The sequence below is a fragment of the Lissotriton helveticus genome, chromosome 4_1 (assembly GCF_964261635.1).
Source record: "Lissotriton helveticus chromosome 4_1, aLisHel1.1, whole genome shotgun sequence".
NCBI lineage: Eukaryota > Metazoa > Chordata > Amphibia > Caudata > Salamandridae > Lissotriton > Lissotriton helveticus.
The window spans coordinates 348,361,491-348,381,031 of NC_136063.1; the positions used below are offsets into that span (position 1 = coordinate 348,361,491).

The 19,541-nt window shown below is 42.3% G+C and overlaps 1 protein-coding gene across 1 annotated transcript in view; it reads left to right on the forward strand.

Annotated features, from left to right (window-relative positions):
- Positions 1-19,541, forward strand: part of CSMD3 (CUB and Sushi multiple domains 3) — a 3,006,114-nt gene that overhangs the window by 2,924,949 nt on the left and 61,624 nt on the right. The window contains exon 69 of the mRNA XM_078686868.1: positions 1,498-1,585. Within this exon, the coding sequence (XP_078542994.1) occupies positions 1,498-1,585 (88 nt within the window). The remainder of the gene's footprint in view (positions 1-1,497; positions 1,586-19,541) is intronic.

The following is a 19,541-nucleotide window of genomic DNA, read 5'->3' on the forward strand; positions in this document are numbered from 1 at the left end:
CCCTAGGCCTGCTTCCACAGTGAGAAATTGTGGTGATAAAATTAGACACTAATCTTTCCTTCCTCAGAACCAGCACATTTCTTCTCTGAGTTTTGCTAAGCTAAAATCTCTCAAAAGAATGCTTCAGTTTGTTTCAGTACATACTTGAAAAACTACTGTGCACGTTGTAGAAGCATTTACATTGGATTACGCTAACAGCTTGTATTTGGACCTTCTGGCCTATCTGATCTATCAGCTACAGAGTGTACAGAATGAAGCAGCAAGACTTTAAAAATTCCATTCTGCAATCCATCTCTCCACACTTCAAACTCCTGCGCTGACTGCCGGTGGTCAAACATATCCAATTGAAGACTATTACATTCGCTTTTATAGCTCTATCCTTGAAAGTACCTATAAACATAAGAAAAGGGATCAAACCATATTATCCATCCAGATCCAGTGAACTCACTCAGGCTTATTCTACATGTCCCAAAGTCCCTAAAGACAGAAAAGGGTGCTGATCCTTCTCATTCCTTACTTCAAAACATTGGGGTATCCTTCCCATTTGCATACGCATGGCCCCCTCTGGGTCCATATTTAAAAAGATGTTAAAGACCTTTATTTTTAAACATTCCTTTTGAGCCCCTTTTTGATACGTACAATGTTTTTCTTTTCCGTTAGCGTCTGGAACTTTCTTTTGAAGTAGCTCTGCGCTGTACAAATGGACATTTATTATAATTAATATATAGAACATCAAATAATTGCATTACGAGAGTGCCGATAATATTGTGATGTGGCAGCATAGCAGACCAGTCAACACTATTTACATTTTCTGAAGTAAAATCCCAAAATGAGGGATCTATCCTCCTAAAACTGTACAATAAATGTCCCCTATGCTCTGTGAGTTTTCTTCTAGCGTATCGGGACGCTTCCATTCCTCTGGTGCTTCCATGGTATCTAAGGAAGTCCCAAAGTGTTAAAAAGCTGATAGATGAGGTATCAGAAGGCCAATGCAAATTAAGCTATGTATGCCTTTCGTTTCCACATTGCAAGTGTTTTCCAAATGTAATCAAATATTAAAAGAACTTGCACTGTTTGGTAAAATATTCCAAAATGTGTATTCGGAAATGCAGATATGAGAGTGACTTGGACAAACCTTCAGGCTCAAATCAGAGCAGAAAGAACATGGTTACAAACATATTTTTTTATAATTTATTACAATATATACTTTCATGATTTAAATGTGCTACTCTGCTGAAATTCAAACATGCTGTCTATGTGCTACCGAGTATATGTAATAAATATTTTCGATATATGTAATAAATATTTTCCATAGGAAACAACATAAGTGAATCAAATATAAAAAGCTAGACATTTTTGCCCTTCATCTTGCCATGTATACTTAGCAAGCAAATTCTGTTCATGTATATCATTGTCACTATATAAATGTATGCTTTATATTCTTCCCTGTGGCATTATTTTGTTTGTCATATTTCTTTTAATATCTACTATTCATAGGTTTCTGCTGAACCAGATGGTGCTACGTATGTCTTTCAAGGATTTATCCAGGGAAGGGATTATGGGCAGTTCGGTCTTCAAAGATTAGGTAAATAAACATTTTCATGTTTTATGATGTTTCTGGTGATATTATGCTATCCCATTCCATCCCCCTTTCTTTTTCAACTTTCTCATTTCCCCTTTGCCCTTTCCGGTTCCCTTTCACTTTCCCTTCCCCTAACTCCTCCCCTTCCCTTTCAGCCTCACCTACCCTTTCCTCTTTCCCTTTCCCTTTCTCTTCCCCTTTTCCTTTCATTTTCCATTTCCCCTTTCCCCTTTCCCTTTACAATTGCATTTACTCTTTCCCGTTTTCCCTTCCCCCTTACCCAATCCCTTTTTCCGTTTCCCCGCCCCTTTTGCCCATCCCTCTCCCCATTTCTTCCATTTTTCTTCCCCTGAGAGTGTTTAGACACTGGTCTGAACAACAACTGAACAGAAGCAATGGTGCCACATAGAAAGTAGGGGGACTTAAGCAAAGACTTGGGTGTTAAGCAATTTCTGATATAGCATATGTGAATTTGTCATAGAGTGAGACTCTGAGACACAGTTCAAAGTATTATCAGCCTGAACGGATAGGTTCAAGCCCCCTTTAGAAGTGAATTTGAGGGGGGCATTTTCCAAAATTGAAAGATCACATAATTTGGAACAGGTAATGACCCTGATTAACGGCTTCGTTAGAGATCATTCAAGCGGGGTCTGCACCCAGTTGATTCCTCTTTTGAGATGCAGCTCCTGAATGGACTGCAGCATTCTTGTCTCTGCAGTCACTCAAAAAAAGATGGCAGGGATACTATCTTAGAGTCAAGTGCAGTAACATGTGTGGAAATTGCTGGAAGCCCAAACAACTGTGGCACAATTATCCTGGATTATTAGCAGTGTTAACAGGTGAAGTTGGGAAATCTGGAAAAATGTTTATTGCACACTTCTTTGCAAAGACAAAGTCATGTCCAAATTTACAAAAAAATAACTAGCTCCAGGGTTGTGCCTAAAATCAAGTGCGAGCAAATAGTGAAAAGGGCTAATTGACATTTCATATCGAGCATAGTAAGTTGTAGTCTGTCGACTAGTAATAATCAATACTTATTTCTGAAACATACCCTTACTATGTCTAGGTTAAATAGGACAGGTTTGAAAATACCTGGTTAGAGATTATCATTGACATTTGGCTGGCAATGCCATTGAAGCCTTGCTAAGAGGAGGAACAAGGGAACAAAATCCATATGACACTGGGTTCAAGAAATGGGGATCACTGAGGAGCCCCACAGCCTATGTGTCCAGTCGAGGAGGAACTGGCATAACCAAAACTTTGACTACATGCTCTGAAGTATGTAAAACTACATTGGACAGTGCCTATCTACCAAGAAGGAAGCCCCTATCTAGAATCACAAAGGCCAGCCAAACTGTCTCATGTGACCTGTAAGACCTGGACTTCACCATCCACAGGACTGAGCAATTCATTCAAGATCCTCTGCATGGGTGTCTCTATCCATTTGTCCAGATCTAAAACATGACTGCAGAAGTGTTAAGACAGAACACTGAGTGGCACGAACGGCTTCTAGCAGTAAAACCGCAGCCATTTTGATGAACATGGGTACAACAAGAATGCCACAATTGAACAGGCAACATAATGGATAATTGGGCCTCGACTGGTCTCTATTGTATGATTTATTTGTATCTTGGAGTTTTATATAGTGCAAACTTGACCCAAAGGTATCAGGTATCAGAGCGCTTTACATGAGCCCCAGGTTTGTTACAGACAGACACGTTAATTTTTGTTAGGCAGAGGGAGATAAAGTGATTTGCCCAACGTTGAGCATCATTGCCGAGACTCGAAATAGGTTCCCCAGATTTTGAGGTCGACCGCCCTAGCCGTTAGGCCACATCCTCTCCCCAACTGTATGTAAAGGACAATGCCAGCTTTCAGACATAGAGGCATGATACCAATCAAACTGCAGCTCAAGTTACAAAAGAAAATTATGGTATTTTGATAGGCAGGTGAGGTAGGAAGCAAGCAAAAAGTCTATGGGTGCATTTTCATACCAATTATGAAATCTAAATTGAATTAAGGTACACAAATAAAATAGAAATAGTAGGGAGAGCCACTAGAAAAGAAGGAGGTGCCACATTTGGCTCAAAGTGCTCACTTGTCAATTTCAATAACCTCTGTCTTATATATTGTTGTGATTTTATTAACAACTATGTTTATTGTTTCAAGATCTTGATACGGGAGGAGGGCAGAAGGGATCAACTTAGTATTTAAATGTAGCAGAGACAATATCGATTTGAATTAATCAGATTTCACAATAGTGCTTTTATGGCTTTTGCTATAGGGTTGACTGTCATTTCACCTCATGCTACCATTCTCAAACTCTAACCTTTTCTAATGTAGGTCTTTACAGTACACATCTGCAGAGCCCTCTCTGTAAATTCATCTTCCTCATTCTTTATAATGTCCTTGACTGGACCTTTGATGATCTCCAACACAGCTGTTGTGGATGGCTTCCGCCAAGCAGGACAACTGCCAAAGACGATACTTGAAAAATACTCTACTTATTTAATTTGAACTCTTCACCTAAATCCTATTTTAAATCATCTTACTCAAGCTGAATGATAAAAAAGGCATTAGATGGTCACTGGTCTGAATAGACTACCTTCTCCAGGAAATGTAGAGTGGACTTAATCAATTTTTTTTAGTTTTAATACAGCGCTATGACCAATCCTGTAGTAACAATAGTGCAACACTGTCGCAAGACCAAACTCATGTAGTCCACTGAAAGGCTTTAACCAAGGCCAGGAGTACTGGACCAAAGCTATCCAACTTTCTGGAGAGTCTTGTTCTATGTAAAGAGCCAAATAGCATATTCTAACTCGTGGAGATGAATAAGCATTTTCCTCATTTGAAAGTCATATATGAGAGACTACACATTTTTCCTATTCCCATTCCTCTTTTGTGGGTGATATCGCCAAAATGCATTCTTAGATTTCCTTCAGTGGATGTGGATGTTCTTGGTTTCCGATCTTGAACGAAAAGCAGATAGACCAAGGCAGTCCTCTTTTACTGGTGACACTCCTTGTGCTTATAATGTGTCCTCCTTTATCCAGTCTTCATTTGAAATTGTTAAAGGCCACAAGTTTACATGTCTCATTTGATATTTAGAACAGTAAAAGGATTCTTTACATCTCTCCATGTAAAGGTAATATGAAAAACATTTCTGGCAACCTACTTATCTATGTCAAAAACGATATTGGAGTTAACTGGGCACTTAACTCCAAGCTGCCTCTAAGGGTTAGCTCTTGTGGTTTTCTATTCTCGCTTAAAAGCTAAATATTTAAAGAGGGATTGCGGCACACATATTCCCTGAAGTTCCGATGAACAGCTGTAGTCATACCAGAAGCACACTTGCACCGCGTAATGTATACAGCTTCACTTTAATGCATATCCATGAAAAATTTGTTCCAGCTAGTGTTCCTGCCGCATAGATTTCTATGGGACCGATGTATATTACAGGTTCAGGTTAGGTTAGGTTACATCATGTGTTTACTTTTTTTCCATCAAAATAATTGCAATAAGTATAAGTTGTTAAGTAGCTCGTTGCTTTCATCGTTCTAAATATTTCTTTTCACCGTGGTCCCAACCCGTTAGTCCGAATCATTTTGCTACAATATTCCCTATTTCCTTTTAAGGGCCTTTTTGCCAATTGAAAAGTCGTTTATGAAAACTGATTATGAGGAAAAATTATGCCGGTCAGTATGTTGTATCACAATAAGTCAGCCAATTGTAATTTTAGCTTACTGCAGCATTGATACTCTGGAATTAATTGCTAACTTTATTTAAAACAAGCACTGCCAACGTCAAAATGCCTCAGCTGTAAGAAAGACAAACTATTGGCTTAGTCAGTGCTTTATTGCATTGCACATCGAAGGGCCTTGTATAGTAGAGTAACAAAGTAAGCATTTTACTAAATGTTTTGAAAATAAAAAGTTGTGCTACACTTTCTTCCTTAAAGCATTATGTCAAATTGGACTCTACAGAATAATCCCACAAATCCATTATGCTTCCAGCCAGTAAAGCTGTTTCCGTCATCCCAGATCACGTAAATAACTATTCACATGGCTGCTTGCAGATTCCATGCAGAAGTGGACAACTAAGGCAAGCATCCTTACAATACTTAGCTTTTTTACAAAGACTAGTACACGCTCCTAAAAATTTAACAATGAACTATTAACTAGAAAAACTTCTACACGCTTACATTTATAGATATAATTATCAGTAACCAGAAACAGATCGGTTCTTTTACAAAACATAATTATGTCTCAAAAAACATAGGATATGCAGCAAACTAAACACTGCGAACAGCGATTACAGCCTCCTTTCAGTGAATTCTAAAACAAAAATCAGAGGGCCATATTATCAAGAAAGGACGATACATTATCGCCGCTGTTATCGTTAGGAAACTGCCGTTAAAGCGGCGATAATGGGCTTGATAATATGCCCTTGTAAATTCCCATATAAGCCAAGGTTAACACCAGAACCTGGGCTTCTATGGAAATTCACAAGGGCATATTATCAAACCCATTATCGCCGCTTTAGCTGCAGTTTCCTGCCTATAAAAGTGGCGAAAATGTATCGCCCTTTCTTGATAATATGGCCCAGAGTTCTCTGAATTTATCTTTCACATTTTATTACAGCTGCGGATAAAGCAGGGACTTTTAACGTTTGGTCAGTTTCACTTGGTTGTTTTCTGTGGCACACCTTGAATCAGCGCTTTTATTGGGACAGATCCTGCCATTTCTCAGACCCAGCAGTAGTTAAAAACGGACTTTGAATTGGATCCCTATGTTCAGGCCCTTAATTTCACAGGCAAAAACGCAGATGGTATCTCAACAACGATTGTAAAAAAAAAAAAACACTACAGTAAAGTGGCCAAATTCAGTGATGCAATCCCTGTTTGAAAGTGCAGACCCTGAGACCGCTGGTGGGCCTGGGTTTTATTTTCTATAACACAGCTGCTGTTCTGAAAAATTACAGGGGGTAATACTACTGAAAATACCTAAGGGGCCGATTAGGATGGCGGACGGACTTGCGTCCGTCCGCCATCCCAGAGGTGGAGGGACCGTCCGCATGGGCTGCGGCGGTCACTCCGTGCAAATTAGGATGTGACCGCCACCCTGGCGGTCACATCCTGTATTTTTATCATTGCGGCGGGTGCTGCTTGAAGCAGCACCCGCCGCAATGATAAAAAAGTAAGTTGTGCATTTGCATGCACATAGCGGCAGGCACCTCGCGGTGCCTGCCGCTTTGTGCAGGCATATGCAGGGGGGTACCATAGGTACCCCCCATGTGCACCCCCCACCCCCTTCACCCCTGGGGGCCCGCAACGGGCCCCCAAACACAATTCTGTATGCCTTTACACGGCGGAAATGCCGCCGTGTAAAGGCATCTTTCCGCTGTCATCCTAATATGGCTGGCGGTGTCTGATAGACACCGCCAGCCATGTTAATGCTTTTCCGCCACGGGCGGAATCCGCCCGCGGCGGATTAGCGGCGGACAGATAGTAAGACCCACCAGCCATCCTAATATGGCGGTGGGTCTTGCAAGGCTCCCCGGCGGATTTCCCGCATCCTCCGGGCCGGCGGTGGCTTCCGCCGGCCCGGTGGATGCGGGAAATCCGCAATCGTAATGAGGCCCTAAGTGTGGAATACGGGAGACCATAGATGTATAAAGCAAATAACAAGTAACAGCCACCACACAAAGAACAAAAATGTAGAAAGATGTTACTTTTGTCAAAACGTACAAGAAATATTCCATCATTGTGTCAGTGCTATGTATCCATAGATTTTATAATTGCACAGATCAAAGTGGGAATGTAATAACATTTGTCTTAAACCTGCAGTCTTGCTGCACTTTCGGGAAAGCTCTAATCAGGGACGGCTCCTCCGTAATGGCGAAGGAGAGTCACCCCACAGCCTGTGCCAGCAGACGATAAATAAAATGATAATATGTATGCTGTCTGAGCCCTGCAATACAATATGTATAGGGCAATGCCAGGCCGGGCATGGCAGAGAGAAGGAGTAGTGTGCACTCATAAGTGAGAATGTGTGTTTGGCCGTCCATCCTAGGTGCACTTATGTTTCTCCAACCGGGTGTGTTACACAGCCAGGTTGGAGAAAAGCCAAAGGCTCCAACTCACCATCTGAGCAGTAAAGGAGGTCACTCAGACCAATCCTGGCACGGCTCCCATTTGAGAGCAGCATCTGGATTGGGTGTGGACCTAGGCCATGAGGGCCCATCTCCTTCTAGCCGGCCGAAGACAGAAGCCACGAGGCAGGGCCAGCGGGAGCTGAGCAGCATATAAAAGTATTTTTTGTTTTATATTATATTTTCTTTCTTTCCCCCCCCAACCCTCCTCCCTCTCCACCACCAGCCACCCTACCACTTTAGGTTGGCGGCAGCTGCCCACTGGCTCTAATAGCATTCATCAAAAAACGCTTTCTACAGGGAAGCTGCAGTAGGGACTGTTACTAGGGACCTCTGCAGCATGCTGAACTATCTTAAGTTGTTAACAGAATTCTTATGAAATGACCTAGAAAACCTAATTTTACTGTCATTTTACCCATGGGGATTACACAGAGGGGGTGGACTTAAACACATACGTTTGAACATTCTCCTACGCAAATCTAACCATTTTTGTTTTTCTCTGCACTATATGATTGATTATGATTAGGAATGTTGCACTTTAACTAGATTCTGGACAATATTTGTCATATAGTTTTGTACAAGTTGCCCTATCATCGTTATGATATATGAGCAACTTATATATAAAAACTAAACAGAAAATATTGTTTAAAGGCTGAGCTGTTTGGCTATGTCCTTAAATGCTTAAGGTAGTTGAAGCTCTGTTTTTGTATTTGCTTGTGTGATGTGAGAATGAGCTATATGCATGGATACTTGGGTAAGTGAAGAGAGAAAGAAATGTCCTGACAAATCATTGGTGAGTAGATAGAGGTGGGTGCAGTGTTATTCACTACTCAGCCTTCACAAAGCAAGATGCATTACCTTAGGCTGGTACAGAGTGTCTTGTAGCAGGCTGACGTTTTTTAATTGATTAGTTGAGTTACCTATAGGTTTCCGAAAGTATCTCCTCAATCTGTGGTCATAAGACAATTATGAAAAAATCCATTGTGTATTCTCTTTGGTTTTTGTTTAAGCATTCAGACCACAAACAATTGCATAGCTTTCTGAGTCCTAAATGAAAATTACTTTAGCTTGTTATGATAGTCATTGACAAGGATCTGAGTGAATCTCCTAAATAGTTTTGAAGAATTTGCCCTATTGTTGCAAGAATATATTAGTGATTTATATACACAACCAAAACTGAATGTATAGTTTCAGGGATTAACTAAGTAACTCTGACTTCATAAATGCTTAAGAAAATTCAAGTTCTGATTATGTTTTTTTTTGCATCTTTAGTCATCACAAGCTGTGAGGAAGAAAAAAAAGTAGCAGTCAATGAGGCAAGATTGTGGAAAAAGTGAAGAGGGCATAAATACCCTGGTGCGAGGCTCGGAGGAAGAAAAAGTAGGCATGATGAGGAAAGTGGAAAGAAACGAAGGGCATAGTTACATTAAAATTCTGACAGCGTATGAGCAATAACAGGTGATGAAAGAAGAGGGAAGTAGAAGTCGATAGACACAGAGTGTGAACAGTGATTTGGAAGATAGTAGATGGGTGGAAATGGAGGAAGACAGAAAGAGCTAACAGCTGGAGAAAGAGATGGGTGAGAACGCTTTCCATTTGAGTGTCTAAAGTTGTATAAATTACAAACAAACAAAATCAACAATAGCTCCTGACATCAGCAATGAAGAGATACAACTCATCGAATCTGATTGCTGTGAGACCAAAATGCTACAGGTCAGGACAACCACAAAAATAGGATGAAAAACCACAATCAAATGCCATCAAATCATGAGCAAGTGTCTGATCCAAAGCCCATACCAAAGATGCATTATGTATTGGAAAGAATAGGTCTGCCAAAAGACATTTAAAACTATCTTTCTGCTAGGACCTAAAATTTGCTTTTTTGCATGTTACTGCTTTTAAATTCTTTCTTAGTGACTTGGGGCATTAGTTAAAGTACGACAGACTTCACACTTTCTTACCAGGTGAGTGGATTGATGTACGCCACTGCCCTGGCAGGCTGAGTGTCTGGCCTTTCAGCAGAACTGCTATCATGATGGCTTTACTGAAGGCACTAAAGCAGTGCTGTTTGGGCACAATTTTCAGTGTGGCTGCACACATTTTTTTTTTCTAAATGAACTTCCAAAGCCAAAGTTAGTTGCTAGAAACAAATACTGTTAGACTGGGAATCTTCAGTGCAGTTTTCCCAGTCTTTTTTGCCTCTGCCTCCTGTATTTTTGATTGTATGCTGGACTTCGTTTTTGCTGGTTTTTGAACTCAGGGCACTTTAGTACTGTTGACCAATGCTAAAGTGCATTTGCTCCCTGTTCAAATTATGATTATTATTGGTTATCTATGATTAGCATATTTGATTTTCTGGTAAGTCCCTAGTAAAGTGCACTGCGTGTGGCCAGCACATGTAATCAAATGCTACTAGTAGGCCTGCAGCGCTGATTGTGCCACCCACATGAGTAGCCCTGCAAACATGTCTTAGGCCTGCCACTGCAGAGACTGCAAGTGCAGTTTTAAACTGCCCTGTCACCCAGTACCAAACCTTCCCTTTTATTACATGTAATGCACCCCTAAGACAGGCCCAAAGAAGCCCCATTGGCAGTCTGCAGTGTATGTGAAAGGTAGACATGTATTGGTGTGTTTTAAATGTCCTGACAGTGAAATACTGCTAATTTCGTTTTTCAGCATTGCGAGGACTTTCTCTCCCAAAGGTTATCATTGGAGATGCATGTAAACCCTTACAAGTGTAACGTTCAATTGGGAAACTATAGAGATTTGGAGTTTGGGGTGCCTGCCTGTGGAATCCATATCTGGTGTAGACTGACAGTTAGCCTGTTTGAGCATTCACTCTAAACAGTCAAACAAAGGGAGCTGAGGTGTGCCCTGCATATCCTGATTGCCCATCACCAGGTTGAACAGCCTTCTTGAGGGAGAGTGGGGGATGGAGTTGACACCTGAACAGGGCTGTACCTGTCCTCTCAAAATTCTGCCTCCAACCCACTGTATTGTGTCTGGAGTCAGGTCAGGGCAAGTCAGGATCTGTGCACTACAAAGAATATCCTTTGAAGTATGCCTAGTTCAAAGGCAAAAAGGAGTATAAGTATAGGACCTGGAACCCCACATTTCTAAAAAAAAAAACATCTGTATCAAGAGGAGATTCTGCTAAGAAGAAGAGCTGGAAAAGCTGTATTAGGAGAACTGCCACTTTGCTTTTTGCTGTGTTGTGCTAGCCTGCTGCTTGCTGCTTCTGTTTTGGGCAGAGGAAGGACTTTGCTGTACTTTCTTATCCTGCTTATCAAGGTTCTTCAAGGCCTTGTGTGTGCTTCTCTCCTGTTGGAAGTCTCAGGGCCATCAAATATTTCTTCTGCAGCTCCACTGAACCCCTCAGCTGTTAGTTCCAACCTGACTAGTAGTGCCAATTCCATTTCTGGGCCCATGGAGGTAGTTTCTCTGCATAAGGACTGAAGGTTTACTCATCGCCCTTCAGCTCCTGTTTTTCTCACTGCAAGCTTGCTGTGCGATTGAAAAAACAATGCATCACGAACTGCAGCTGAAGAATCAATGCAGCGCCTGTCGTGCATTGAGAAATCACAGCAGTCCGAATCTTGAGCACCGTGTCTCTGACGTCCGAGACCTCTGCTTTGACTTAGATGCAGGCCTTGATGTGCGACTAAAGGAATCACCTGTACATGACTATGAAAATCGACGCAGCGCCTGTTTCGCCGCTGCATCAGTCTTGCTCCCCTATATTTTTCATGCATCAGCACTTGTATGCCAAGTATCCAGCAAAGCCGTAAGGAGCCTAAGGCTGCATGTTTGGAATTTGACACATCGCTTTTCCTTGCAGTAAGGAATTGACGCAACACTGACACTCCATTCCCCTGGGACTCAAGAAGCAATGCATTGCTTGTGTTTTTAAATGCTTCCCTTCTCTGCTGCTGTATTTCGTCTCAGATTTTGCAGCATTAAAGGTACTTGTGCTAAAATCACTGCATCCATAGAGTTCTATCGACAGACTAACTTAAACCTTTAAAAAGTGATATCTTGGCTTATGTTTGTTGGTTTGTTTGTCGTTTTGATCCTATTTTGTTTAGATAAGATTAGTTATTTTTCTAAACTGGTGTAGTGTCCGTTTGTAGTGTTTTCACTGTGCTGCTGTGTACTTTATGTATAAATGAGCCAGGTCGTACCAAGCTACCAAGGGGGTGAGCTGGGTTTATTTTGGGTGTGTAATTCCCTTACCCTGACTAGAATTAAGGGTCCCTACTTGGACACGGTGCATACCACTGCAAACCAGAGACCCCCATTTCTAACAATTAGTCTGACTTGCCTTTTTTTCCCAGCACATTAGATTTATTATCGCTATTTCCTGATTGGGGCTGTCAGGCTTTCTCTGGCAATCTTGAACAGGAAAAATAGGCATTGGAAAATATGCTGTCTATAGGGCGGATGAGCTGATATCCATTGACTGACATCCAATGTCAGTCGAACCGTCGGTCAAAGGCTTCTAAGGGTGGTGCCAGCATTGGCTCTGCTGTCAGAAATATGGCAATTTCCTGTGTCTAAAAAATGGGGGAGTCACAACTTTAGCAGATGGAATCCCCCACCAAATTTTTGGTGGAGTATCCTGTACGCCAGACTCTAACTAATGTACGTGTGTTTAAGCTCCTACTTAAATATTCCCTGAGCTCTCATTACCGACGCAACAGTGCTGAATAGTACCACAGAGTCACAGAGGTTTATTCTTTAACTGTTTTTGACAAATACTCGGTTTAGTTTAGTGCTGGTCTCTTCATAGATTATCCTGCATGGGTTTGTTGCGAAGTACTTTAAGAAAAACGTTCATGTCTACTCTTGTCATACTCTCTTTTTACCCTCTTTCAGTAAAGTGTTTTTGACATGACTTTAGCTCTTCTACAAGCTGTATGTGTTACCAGGGGAAAAGATCTTACTTGCTTTGTTCAATTTATACATGCCTGTGTTGTGTTTGATTTTCTTTTTTGTATAATTCTGAAATTACTCAAATCTGGATAATACTGCACGTATTCAAGGACAGCAAATGTATTGTTTATGAGTTGCTCATGGCATAACGTGGCAAATGCAACATGTATTTTCCATCTTCACTCCCTACCTGATTCTACTGAAGTGTAATTAATTGTAAAGTCTGTTATACTCACCTGTTACACGCAAATATGGATCTTAGTAACTGATGTATCAGGGAGCAGGGCACAAATCAATATGTGTAAATTGAGTACTGATCGGTCAATACCTGCAATCGTCCATTGCAAAAAGGATATTTTCATGTTGTTTAACCTCCTGGCTGCCTCATGTACGTTAAAGAGGAAGGGTGCATTTTGCAACCCCTATAAGTAAAGGGATGGAAACCTACAGAGCACAGAATCGAAATATCCTGTTCGGATTTCTTCTATGTGAATATTTTTTTAAAGCATTCCCAGTCCCTTAAAAGATCATGGAATGTTCTTGGAAAATAATATATTCACATTAAAAGTAAGACATCATGGGAGCATGCAGTTGTCCCCGGGCCATTTACTGCTCCCCATGGGTTCGTCAGAGACCACTGCCAAGTGTCCCACTAGGGCAGTCACTTTTTTCTTAATTAGTTACAACCTGAACTCAAAAGTCAGCAAGAAAGCAATGGTATGTGAGTGTACAATTGTGATCATAAAACATTGATGCACTTCACTGCCCATCTCAAATCTTATGGAGATTCCCCTCCCATTTGCAATTGGAATACCTATCTAAAGTCCCTAATAGGGAAGGCTATTTCTACTTGAACAGGGCTTTTGTATTCTGTATAAAGGTATTTAGTGGTCAGGAACCGTGAGAAATTGGGTTACTGGTTGACTGTTGTGTGAAACCTGGTCAAGCAGAAATTACAACCCTTATCAGGGCAAGGCACATACAAACCCCAAATTAACCTATGGTCAAATCTGTGGTAGCTTGGCACCGAGCTGTCAGCCTTAACTTAGCAAAGTGTAATGTATTTGTGCATCACTTCAAACAGTAAAGGAGTGAAAACACCATACAAAACGGATCCCACGCCAATTTAGTCAAAAACAAACAAATCCAATCAGTAGAAGCGGAGTTATGAATTTTCAGAGAATAAAGTGTAAAATAGCACCTAAAAGCATAAAGTGCCAACCGCGGCTATCTGGTTTCCCTGGACCAGTTGAAAGTCAAAAATTCAGGTTGACCATAATAGAGCACGGTCTGCACTGATTTTTAGTGCCTGGTGTTTTTCCTGTTCTGTAAAATCAATGCAAACGGCATCTTGCACAAGAGGGCGCTGCTTCTTTCTGGCGCTCGAGTAGAATTTCTACTCGAGCAGGAGCTTCTTCAATGCGAACGGAAGGTTTCTCAACACAAGCGGTCACGACCATCCGTGACCGTCTGCGTTGAGAAATCTCACAGAAATGTGGTCTAGCGTTGGATTTTCCTCGCTCACTAACTTACCATTGGCGAGTACGAGAAAGGGAAAAAACTATGCAAGCTCTGCGGAGCACGAAAACCTCCACAAACTCCACAAACTGAGCAGAGTTCACCGCCCAGGCTTAGTGGTGAGTTCGATATCGCATTAGAGAGAGCGGCAAGGAACAAGGAGAGCATTGCAGGAGGTTATTGGTGTGGTGCGAAAAGTAAGCCTGGCATCGCAGATTGGTGTGCTGGGGCTTCACGTTGGCAGTTCACCCACGAGTGGTCGATGCTGCAGTGTGAAGAAATGGGCTGGCGACTCTCTGTGCTGTTTTTCCATGCAAGTGCGACATTCTTAGTGCCTGTGAGCCACACCAAGGCTCCAGGACCAGTGAGGCACCACTTTGGGGACAGGAATTTGCCGCAGATGGGTCCAGGAGCGGGATGGGAAGCCTTTTATGTCCCTGAGGCTCAAAACAGGAGTCTACCAGACTAGCCCTTGGATTCACTCTGGGGTCCTGGATTCAAGAAGCATTTGCAGGTCGATGTCTTCCTTCCCAGGCAAGAGGGCAGCAGGCAGCACATCAGCACAGCAGGGCAGTAGCTTCTTCAGAGTAGCAGTCTAGTAGAATGGCAGTCCTTTTAGCAGCACAGTAGTCCTTTTTCCTGGCAGAGTATCTAAAGATCCTGAAGCATACTAAAGAGCTGGTGTCTGAGGTCCAGAATGTATGCGCAGGTGTGCCTTTGAAGAAAAGAGAAGCTTCTAGAGGCATACCTTTGAAGCACACAGATGCCCCGTGTTCCTGGCCCTGGCTCCAGACTAACTACATGGGGTAAGTGTAAGTGGGGCTAGGCTCAGCTCCTCCCATCCATTCTGCCAGTGATGGCCATCCAGTCATTCCTAAGCTCCCCATTGTGCGTGGTTGTCTAGGAAGAATACACAAAGGCCAATTGCCACCTACTCCTAGAAGTGTGACGCAGAAACAGGCTGAAGACACCAAAGGGCTAAGGCAAGAAAATGGCAACTTTCTAAAAGTAGCATTTTCAGAATTGCAATTTAAAATCTGACTTCACCATAAGTTAGGGTTTTAAACTGTGATTCCAGAGACAACATGAAGGGGTTACCTGTTCCCATTTGAAAATTACACTTTTAAATTTTAATAAGGTAATTCCAATGTTATCCTACGGGTGATTTAGACCTTGCAGTAGTGAAAAATGAAGTTAAGAGTTTTCCACTACCAAGACATGTAAAACATGCCCTACTTTTTAAATTCATTTTACCCTGCACTTTGGGCTTTCCAAGGCTTACCCTAGGAGTGACTTATATATATTCAAAAATAATATTTGGGCCTGCCAAAAGGTTTATTTGGCAGCTCAAAATGGGAGTTTAAAACTGCACAAATGCAAGTTGCAACAGCAGGCCTGAGACATGTTTAAAGTGCTACTTCAGTTGTTGGCACAATCAGTGCTGCCGGCCCACTAGTAGCATTTAATTTCTTGGACTTAGCCCTAAGACCAGCAAAAAAAAAAAAATGGCAAAACCAGAAGGTCTGAATGCAAAATGTTAGTGGGAAAACACACCAAGGATGCCAGGTCTAAGAGGAACCCTTGAGTTAGCAAACATCAGGATTTTCAAATAATCTTTGCACATCAAGGAATACATAGCAAGGACTGACACTAAAGTAGAAGTTCAGAAAAATTGCAAGAAATAAGATAATATACAGAACTGAGGTGCAGGTGATCTCATTTAACATCTCATGAACATTGTCATCTGTTCCACCAGTTCCTGACTGAAGTAGACAGCAATTACCCCATGCCCCTTCAGGCAACAACTGTGTCACAGGTTTTGCCACAGTCTCAGCATTGACTCAGCATAGTGTCCTATGCTGATGACACCCAGCTCATCCTCTCCCTCAAGAAGAACCCCGAAGACACCAGACTCAGCTTCCTGGAAGGAATGAAAGACATCGCAGCCTGGATGCCCAGCTGCTGCCAAAAGCTTGACTCGGAGAAGACTGAGGTCCTCATCCTCGGACCCCCCCCCGCCACTTGGGACAACACCTGGTGACCCTGCCCTCGGAGACCCACCCCACTGACTACGCCCCGAACCTTGGCATCATCCTCGACTCCTCCCTCACCATGACTCGCCAAATCAATGCCGTCGCCTCCGGATGTATGTCGTTACTACGCATGCTTTTACAACACATGCCTTTACCACGCAACTTTTACAACGCAAGTCGTTACAACAACTTGCATTGGGGGCGCTGGATAGTGAATAGTTTAATTTACTATTCCAACTCCAGTCCCCGTGGATAGTAGGGAAGGTTTTGGATAGTAAATTAAACTCTTCCCTATCCTACAGCGCCACCAGCGCATGTCGTTGTAACGACTTGCGTTGTAAAAGTTGCGTGGTAAAAGTAGTGCGTGGTAAAAGTTGTGTTGTAAACGCTGTTTACCGTCGCCTCCACCTGCTTCAACTCCCTCTGCATCCTCCGCAAGACCTTCAAGTGGATCCCACCCGAAGGCAGAAAGACCATCACCCAAGCACTCATAACCAGCAGACTCGACTACAGAAACACCCTCTACGCTGGAATCAACAAATCCCTGCTACACAAACTCTAGACCATCCATAACAGCGCGGCCAGACTCGTCCACAGCACCCAACAACATGAGCATATGACCCAACTTCTGCGAGACCTCCACTGGCTCCTTGTAGAGAAGAGAGTAACCTTCAAACTACTCACCAACCTCTACAAATCACTACACAACCTCAGATCCAAATACCTCAAAGAAAGTCTTTTTCCACGTCCCCAAAAGAAACCTCTGCACAGCCGACCTCGTCTTGGCAGAAACCCTGCACATGCGTAGAATCAGAGCAGGTGGAAGAGCTTTCTCCTGCATAGCTCCCAATGCTTGGAACAAGCTCCAAGTCAACATTTAGCGGTCCCCTACTCTGCACACCTTCAGGAAGAGCCTCAAGACCTGGCTTTTCGGATAACCCGGAGCTTCACCCCCACACCCCCAGTCCCTTGAGACCCTCACGGGTGAGTAGCACGCTTTAAAATTCCCTTATTGACTGATTGGTTGACAGTCATGTTAGCCTGAGGGCAAATCTTAGGATCTCATGGGCTCTTTAGAAGTGTATCAGTCAACCTTGTGCATATGAGTGCTTTACAACATCAGAGAGTCACTTGTAGACTTTTGGAGGCATATTGATGATAGTTTGATGAAGAGTGTCTTGGGAATGTGGTGCCACTGATTGTCTAATAGGCTAATAATGGACTTCAAGGAGCATCAGGCGGCTTGGGACACTCATGGTGGTCCATTTGGGAAGGCCTAAACAACTCTGAATGGCCTTAGTAGCTCACAATGTAGAGTGCATAGTATTTTAAAAAGGGTCAGGTAGAAATGTAATGACCCCATCTCCCTCCAATGACAAACCCCAAAAAGCTATTTTTAGTGTGGAAAGTCCTGACTACCCTATGAGAAAACTAGAATACATATTACATTATTTATTCTGTATCTCGGTGTTAGAACTAGCCTAGAAAAATAATTAAACCACTCTTTTTAATATTTACAAAAAATCCAAATCAATGCTACATTGGGTTTTTAATAAATATTTAGAAAAATGACCTTTTGGAAAGTTTCCCTTAAAGGTGCTCAGGGACTTTGAAGTGCACTCCGGTGCTAATTTAGGCACCAGAATAAAGTCTGAAAACCTTTCCTCCAGAACTCCACTGGACACCAAACATCAGAGTGCAAATAGGGCCAACCTGCTTCAGGTATTCTGCCTTCAGTTCCATGGCATCAGTTACGGATTCATCTGCAAACTTCATGGGAAAGGTTTTTCTCCCCACAAAATGACAGAGCCCCTTTTGGAAGTAGGTCTTAAACCTTTTTGTATGTTTCAACTTACAGAATTTCGAGGGAGGTATCTAACCCTGGCCCCATTGGGGTCGGCCTAAATATGCATCTAACAAGACCATGGACTTACATTGAGCACTTTCTTTTTCGTGGGCCTTTTTACACCTAATTCTTTAATTATTCAAATCTTCTGTTCTCCTTATTGGATTTTTTTGTTTTGGTGTTATTTTATTTGTCATATTTCTCATTATTTTAATACTTTGAAGTTGGATTTGTTTTTATTGTGTTGTGGCTTTAGCTGTTCTAGTTTCACTAACTGCCTTACAAGTTTTCTTTAAATTAAGCAGGCACGGGCCGTGCCGGGCGTTATACTGGCGGTGACGTCAGGCAGGGGAGGGTCAGGGTGGGGGGTTGTAAAATGCGGAATATGGACCATTAAAGGCAAATACCGAAAAAAGTATATAAAATGAATTTCGTTGCCCACGCTGCATCACATTTGGCGATGCAGCGTGGGCAACAAAATTCGTTTTTGTTTTTTTCAGTACTTACCTCTAATGGTCCATATCCCGCATTTTACAACCCCCCACCCTGACCCTCCCCTGCCTGATGTCACCGCCCCAGTATAACGCCCGGCACAGGCCGTGCCTGAAATTAAGCCTGCCTGCTCTGTGCATTAGCTACCATGGGTTGAGCGCTTAGGTTTTCTTGATTTAAAGCTTTGACTGGACATAACAGCTAAGTGTTTTATTACTTGTGTTGGGCTGCAACCCACCTCAATAAATAATTGAATGCTGAATGCACGTGCAGATTATTAATGTACTCTACAGTTTTGTATGTCTTCTGGTGACCTTTTGCACTTATAGAAGCCACATTGTCTACACTGGAAATACAGCGGTATCTTGTGATGCTCAAAAGGAAGTATCTAGATATTTCAACTATTCTCTGTGGAGAACATTGGCCTGCACTGGGACGAGGAGGGTGTGTTTTGTCTGTCTATCTATATCTGTCTGTCTGTCTGTCTGTCTGTCTGTCTGTCTGTCTGTCTGTCTGTCTGTCTGTCTGTCTGTCTGTCTATCTATCTATCTATCTATCTATCTATCTATCTATCTATCTATCTACCCAGCTATCTAGCTATCTATCTGTCTGATCTGTGGAACGACTTCTAGAGGCTCATTGCATTAGCAGATGACCTCTTCATGTCTCTGGCAATCCTTGTTAATCCTGTCAAAGACAGGTAGGAAGAAAGTGCCATTTGTGGTTCCTTGGCTACAGTTGAGTGGGCTCTGGGTGACTACTGACCTTCATGTGACTGGTGTTCAGTTTAGAAGCTGCTTAAGTGTTCCTGGAACTCCAAGAGACAAGTGCTGCTATTCTGGGAAATGCCGACAGCCTCAAGGTTATTTTTTGTAGGGGACAACTATTGCTTTTATAATGGGCTTATATAGTGAGCCTCCATGAGCAGGTTGTCTTATGGGAGCTGATGGTGACAAGTGTTGGACTTTTCATATACCCGGTAAAA